Below are 6,347 nucleotides of genomic sequence, written 5' to 3'. Positions count from 1 at the left end.
TCCCGCCTGATGTAGTATTGCGGACAACGCAATATCCGAGGCATCAGTTTCGACTGAAAAGGGCAAGTTTTCATCTATTACCTTCAAAGTGGCTTCTGCCAAGACTTGCCGAAGTTTGTTAAAACACGAGATAGCTTGATCACTCAGGGGAAACCTATTACTATCAACAAGCGGTTTTATTTTGTCCGAATATTGCGGTATCCATCGAGCATAATATGCCATAAGACCAATAATTCGTCGTAGCTCTTTGGCTGAGGTTGGAACCGGCATTTCTAATAACGACTTCTATTCATTCATTTCTAAAATTCATTTTCAATAAATTCATTTCTAATAATCGATGATATTGTCAACAATTCTTTGAAACCAAGGTACAGCATTTGTTAATCCAAACGATAGTCTTTTGCTTTGATACAATCTACCATTGGCTTCAAAAGCTGTATAAGGCCGATCTTCCACAGGAATTTCAACTTGATGGTATGCACTTTTCAGATCCAATGTGCTAAAAAATGAATAGTGAGCAATCTTGTTGACCAAATTTTGCATGTTAGGCAATGGATATCCGTCTAACAACGTAAACTTATTGATAGTTTGACTGTAATCAATGCACATTCTTTTCCTGTGATTTTCTCCAGATACCACAAGGACTTGAGCTCGCCATGGTGCAGTGCTTGGCTCAATTACACCTTGCTGAAGATCTTTTTGTATAGTTTCAGTTATAAACCTTTCGTTAGCAGCAGACTGCTTTCTGGACTTAGTCACAATAGGCTTACAGTTGGGCGATAAATGTTGAAACAATCTTGGACAAATATCCGTTTTCACGCATTTTAGTGCCCCCAGATACAAAGGAGCTTCGCTACCTCCAAAGTTAATTTTACGTGCTTATGCTGAGCCAAGAAGTCCTGCCCCAGAATAACGTCCGTTAACAAATTATCAAGCACGATAAGTTTCACTTTATCGTATTCACGTCTTTGAAAGTAAACTTTAACAGTAGAAAATCCATCGCTTTGTGAAGTTTTTTTATTCACGGCCAAACCAATTTCATTAAACTCCGGTTCGATAGGAATTGCATTCTTTAAAGCAAAATGTTTGCTCACATGACTTAGGGTAGAACCCGTGTCCACAAGTGCTCTTGCAGTAACACCGTTAATACACACAGTGTAGTTAACTTTATTTGGAGCAGAATGTAAGGAGAATAAAGAAGCACTAGACGGATTTTGTGAAATTCGTTTTCTACGAGAACGACACTCTCTTGCATAATGACCAAGATAACCACACTTATAGCACTTACTGTTCTTCGCAGGGCATCTTTCTCTTCCATGATTGTCAGGACAGCCACAGTGGGAGCATTTTTTCTTCAAGTCAGCTGCAGCACAACTTTCATTTAACGGAAGTCTTTCACGCAAAGAAATCTCTTGTTCAGCCGATTCTCTCTGAGAACACTGTATCGTGTTGGCAAATGTTGATGTGTTTCCTTGACAGTAGGTTTGCTGTTGATTTGAAACTAGAAAGGCATCAGAATTTTTCTGAGCAATATCTAATGAGCGAGCTTGATTAAAAATAGCATCGAGGGTTATGGTCTCTTCTCTAATATTTTCCAAGAGTCTTTGACGTATTGATGCAGACAATATCCCTGATATAAAAGCGTCACGAATCGCTTCATTGCGGCAAACTTCCGCGGTTACGGCTTTATAATTGCAATCTCGAGATAGCCGCTTCAAGTTTAATACATAATCATCTAATGACTGTTCTGCCTGTTGTTTGCACGTCATTAGAAAATGTCTGGCAAATATGAGATTATTTGGTTTCACGTATAATCTTTCTAAAGTTCTTATTGCAAGCTCATAAGTATTACATTCACTGATGTAATCGTAAACATCCTTATCAACGTGGGCGATCAAACATCGCAGTTTATCGTCATCACTGATCTCTGGTTCAGCTGGAAATGCTGCAAGAAAATTCGCGAATGTTCGATGCCAATGTTTCCACTCTTTACTAGCTTGACTAGAGTTGGGATCAGCGCTGAACAAACTGGGCTTTATAAACTTGCTATCCATCTTCAATTAGTTTGTTAAATTGTCGTGAACTAATACATACTTTATTACGCAAGCTTATATTAGCTTTAACAAACTAAATGGAACATCTAAATAAATATAAACAAATGAATTAAGCTTAGTACTTCAGACAATAAGATTATCAACCTGAACCGCACCTCAACATAACAAGCAAGTAAACAGAGTGGGAGCGCCAACTGAACAGTTGCGTTGGCCAAAGGCATTATGCGTGGAACGCGGCAGGAGTTTCTACTGTAGCATACAACGTAAATTACACGACAGATCTCATGGAACTTCTCATTCTTCTATCAGTCACAACAAGGCACCGCCATCAATAATTTTAATGGAGTCAGATTCTTTTGTCATTTCAACTTTGTGCAAGATGTATGACTTCAGTTTTGATTTTTGCGCAGTTCGTAAAACTCCATCTTTGAACAGTGACATTGGGTAGCCTACGGTGATAACTCGTAGAAGAAGTAGCCTATCGGTAGTCTGCAATTTCGTTTTCTGGCGATATGGATGGTGATAGTAATAGTATTATGATCAATTTTTAGACTGGCATAAAGGCTCTGTCTGTATAAAATTTACTTGCTTCTTCCTCTTAAAGGAACAACTAGTAAAGGTTTTATCATCAAGTTCAATTTGGATAAACGTCCCTATCTCCTCAGATCGGTCACAGGTCACACTGTTGTTGTTATCAATCAACCCTGAGTCTAGCGCCATAAGCTGAACTCCAACGGATTATGTGAACGAAACCAGGTTTGTACTTTTTTTAAATCATCATTATCACGTTTGATTCTTCCAGCAAATGCCTCTTTGTGTTTATCATCAGAATTTGACAATGATGAGACTGTACTGAATGCATCTGTCACTTCTGCACATCTGTGCATGGTTTTATTCCACACCCTTAATACATTATCATCGGTGGTGCCCCTGCCGATGACTCCGCCTTTTCCTTTTAAAGAGTTCACGAGAATCAGTTCAGAATTCTGCCCATACAATTGTTTGTTAGAACGCCTGACGGTGTGATTTTCGTACATAAATTGCTGGTAGACATCTGGGGGACTTGTTTCCAATTCTGCAACTGTTTAAAGATACAGTCGACATGTTTTGCACAATTGTTGTGACCTGTGGCAGCAAATAGCTTCAGCATGCTTTTTGACGCAGAAATGTGTAGTGACCAGTTGCTTGTTCTCTCTGCTTGAATAAACTCCAGCACAACTGAAACGTAATTAACATAGCTCAACCACAGAGCTGATGTAGCCTACGTGATTCTCGTGTGAACTGCTACTTTTTATCGGTGAAAATGCCATCATTTTATGCCCAATGTTATCATTATTATGATCAGAAGGACTGTCTGAGTCATACAATTTCTCCAAGGCACTCTGCTCTCCGGGCGTCAACTCACTCCAAAATTCTTCCAACATCAGGAACAGAATAGCTGTTGCGCATAACAGACGACCTCGAACAGCGCGGGAAACTGCCTTCCCACTAAACATGTGCCCTACTTACAGTTACAGGAGCGTATGCTGTCTCAAGAGCTCTTCTCAAGCCACTTCCTTCCATAAAAGAACCAATTGATCCCAGAAAACTCATAAGCTGGTGTAAGCCGCCCAATCGAACAAATACGCTCATGTTCTTTGATGATGATTCTATGTCGTATGCATTTATATGAAGCTGTTGGTCGAAGGTTACACATGCCATTCGGACATACAGTTTTTGGCACTGTTCAACCACAAATGATAGAAACAAGTGTTAAGCTGTTAAATCTGTGGCGTGTAAGTCGATCACCGGTAACATGGGTACAACAGACTTTGGCTTAGAATGCGATGTAGTTTTCGCACTCATGTATCCAGACCAACTGGGGGGTGACTTCTTGAAGATGTAAGATGCGCTCCAGAGAAGATCAATAAAGCGATTGTGAAGGTCCTCCTGAAAGTACATATGAAAAACAATACGGTTTGTGTGGCATTCTGTAATCAAATCATGATTCCAATCGTACACTGACAACGGTGTACAAGTCCATATCATGTTCCATTTTTTTTACATACAGTATTAAACAATGTCATTTTTTCAGTGGATGTTGGACGACCAGGTGTTGAATACTGAGCAGGATTTTCAAACCTTGTTCTACGTGGTATCTGGCTTCAGCAACTAACAGGTCGTGTGCACTAAACAGTCGTTTCTGAACAGTTTTAGCAAGTACCATATCACGTTGAGAACACCCCACCTTGTCCGATCATCGTCTCTACTTTGGCATAAAGCAAGTGTTACATAATATATTCCTGACGATTTTGTCTGCACCTCTTCAAATTTATTTCGATCAGGGTGCCGTTCATCAAACATACAACTACTGTATATCCACAGTAAAAACACTGCTTTTTAAAGTCGAACGACTGTTGATCTGACCTGGTCGATAATGTCTTGCTACTGGATTGTTCATTGCTTGAGGCTGGACGTTTCTTGGATCTCGCATGGTTTCTCAAGAAATTACGGCATGATGTATGAATGTATGTAATATGGCCACTTTCTCTATTTTTCTCAATTGCAACCAGCGTTTCACAATCCATTTTCAAAGCATGACCAATTATAGTGTCCAAAGGGTGTGTGGTAGGCTACTATCACTCTCGCAGAAATAAGCTCCAACATGACACAGTGAATCACCAGTCCGATAGACACTTAACACAAATTGCTGTTTCTTCTTAACTTGAATCTATCTGCAATGTATCACACTAACCGTAGTAAGTAAACTATAATATAATAAAGTTATACCGGTAATGAACAATGACAGCTTTACTGGCGCCCCCCCCCCCCCGTCTTGCTCACTCTTACCCCCTGAGATATATATTTTCATTTATACCTTTTGCATCTATGTTCTGCTTTACTGTTGATAATTCATAAGTTTCTAACCTTTTGTTCACCTATTACAGGAAAGATAAGAAAATAAATATTCTTATGTTAATTTTTTTTCCTAATTTCAATTTTTACCCCTCTGGCACGTTTTTGGTCGTAACTTTTTTTCCCCAAGGTAAAAAAAATGACAAAACCCATCATTGAAAAGCTGATAAAATTATCTTTCCAACGATATATCATACGTCTTTATAAGAGTTTTTTCTAGGTTGACCCATTTTTAGTCCAAATTCTACAGGACTAGTACGCCTTCCGACATACACCTGACCCACGCTGCAGCCGACGGCAATGTCTGTTTCCGGTTGTCTACTCTACTTATGACTTAAATTTGGTACTACCCATTACTCGAAATCGATCACTAGGTAGAGACAGTTATCGTTAAGTTTCTTGCCCAGAGAAACAACAGCAAGTGCGGGTGGCTGGAGTCGAACATGCAAGCTCTCGACTGCGAGCCCAACGCGCTAACCACTCGGCCACGGCAGTCTAGCTTCGTCCAGTGCGGTTATAGGCTACCATGCAGCTACTATCTTATACTTTGTACAGGCCTACGGGACATTCAAGAAAAACATGGTGAGCAGTTTGATCCTTCGCACCCGCAGGTCGATGAGGAAGTCAAACCTCACTTGGGTAGGCTATGTTGGAATGAAAAGGACCGACGCCTGTTCGAGTTCTATTGAGCTTGACCAAAGTCTATATCAGGTGAGCGCGCCCCATTTACACTGTAGCCTACGCTTGAGCAATGGATTGCTCTTCATTCAGCGACACACGGTGGATACAATAATTCACAGACAAGAACAACCAGAAAACTGAAGTGTCAATCTCAGTACGTTTTTCTAGGGCTCTGCTAGTTTGGCATAGAGGCTATTGTTTTTTGTTGTGGTGGTCAGAAATAAAAACAAACTAAACTGAACGGGCCATGCGTCAGTGGTTTAAACTTTAAAGCTTCTACAAGTGCGAGAAACTGCTTAGAATAACCTATCAGAGACTTTGTCGGTGCGAGAATAAAAGATTCAAACCAATCAAGACCGCTACGTTATCATATGATAGGGATATTAATAAGCTTTGCCTATTAAAGGAAGCGGATTAGACAAAACATCTGTTTTAAATTAAGCCTTTTGTGTGGACACTCAGGAGTTAGATTCTTTGGCGAGAATGGAATAAACAGGACAGTTGTTTGCGGTTATTTTTTGTGCGACCTATAATGGCCTTGTGCAACCTACACTTTCCAGAAATATGATTCAAGCATTGGACCTTTGGTAGGCAAGAAAATCAAAATGACATTTGATTAAGTGTCTTTAAATCTTCAAAACTTTCGAACTTGATTGCCTACCGTTTTATCTTTATTGTGTTACTTTCTGTGTTGGGATGCGTGTTGCATGAAGTTAT

At 39.8% G+C, this 6,347-nt stretch overlaps 1 protein-coding gene across 1 annotated transcript; it reads right to left on the bottom strand.

Moving 5' to 3' along the window:
• Positions 1 to 824: 824 nt before the first annotated feature.
• On the bottom strand, positions 825 to 2,054 carry LOC145781691 (uncharacterized). Its single transcript, XM_082593390.1, has one exon. It carries the CDS (start codon positions 2,052 to 2,054, stop codon positions 825 to 827), a length of 1,230 nt encoding a protein of 409 aa, XP_082449516.1.
• Positions 2,055 to 6,347: the final 4,293 nt, after the last annotated feature.

The sequence above is a fragment of the Aplidium turbinatum genome, chromosome 1, assembly GCF_918807975.1.
Source record: "Aplidium turbinatum chromosome 1, kaAplTurb1.1, whole genome shotgun sequence".
Lineage (NCBI taxonomy): Eukaryota > Metazoa > Chordata > Ascidiacea > Aplousobranchia > Polyclinidae > Aplidium > Aplidium turbinatum.
The sequence above is the reverse complement of the archived record's forward strand: the minus strand, read 5'-3'. Positions and strand labels throughout refer to the sequence as shown.

Excerpts from the sequence above, each read along its gene's own strand:
- LOC145781691 (XM_082593390.1), bottom strand. The coding sequence starts at position 2,054 with ATGGATAGCAAGTTTATAAAGCCCAGTTTGTTCAGCGCTGATCCCAAC.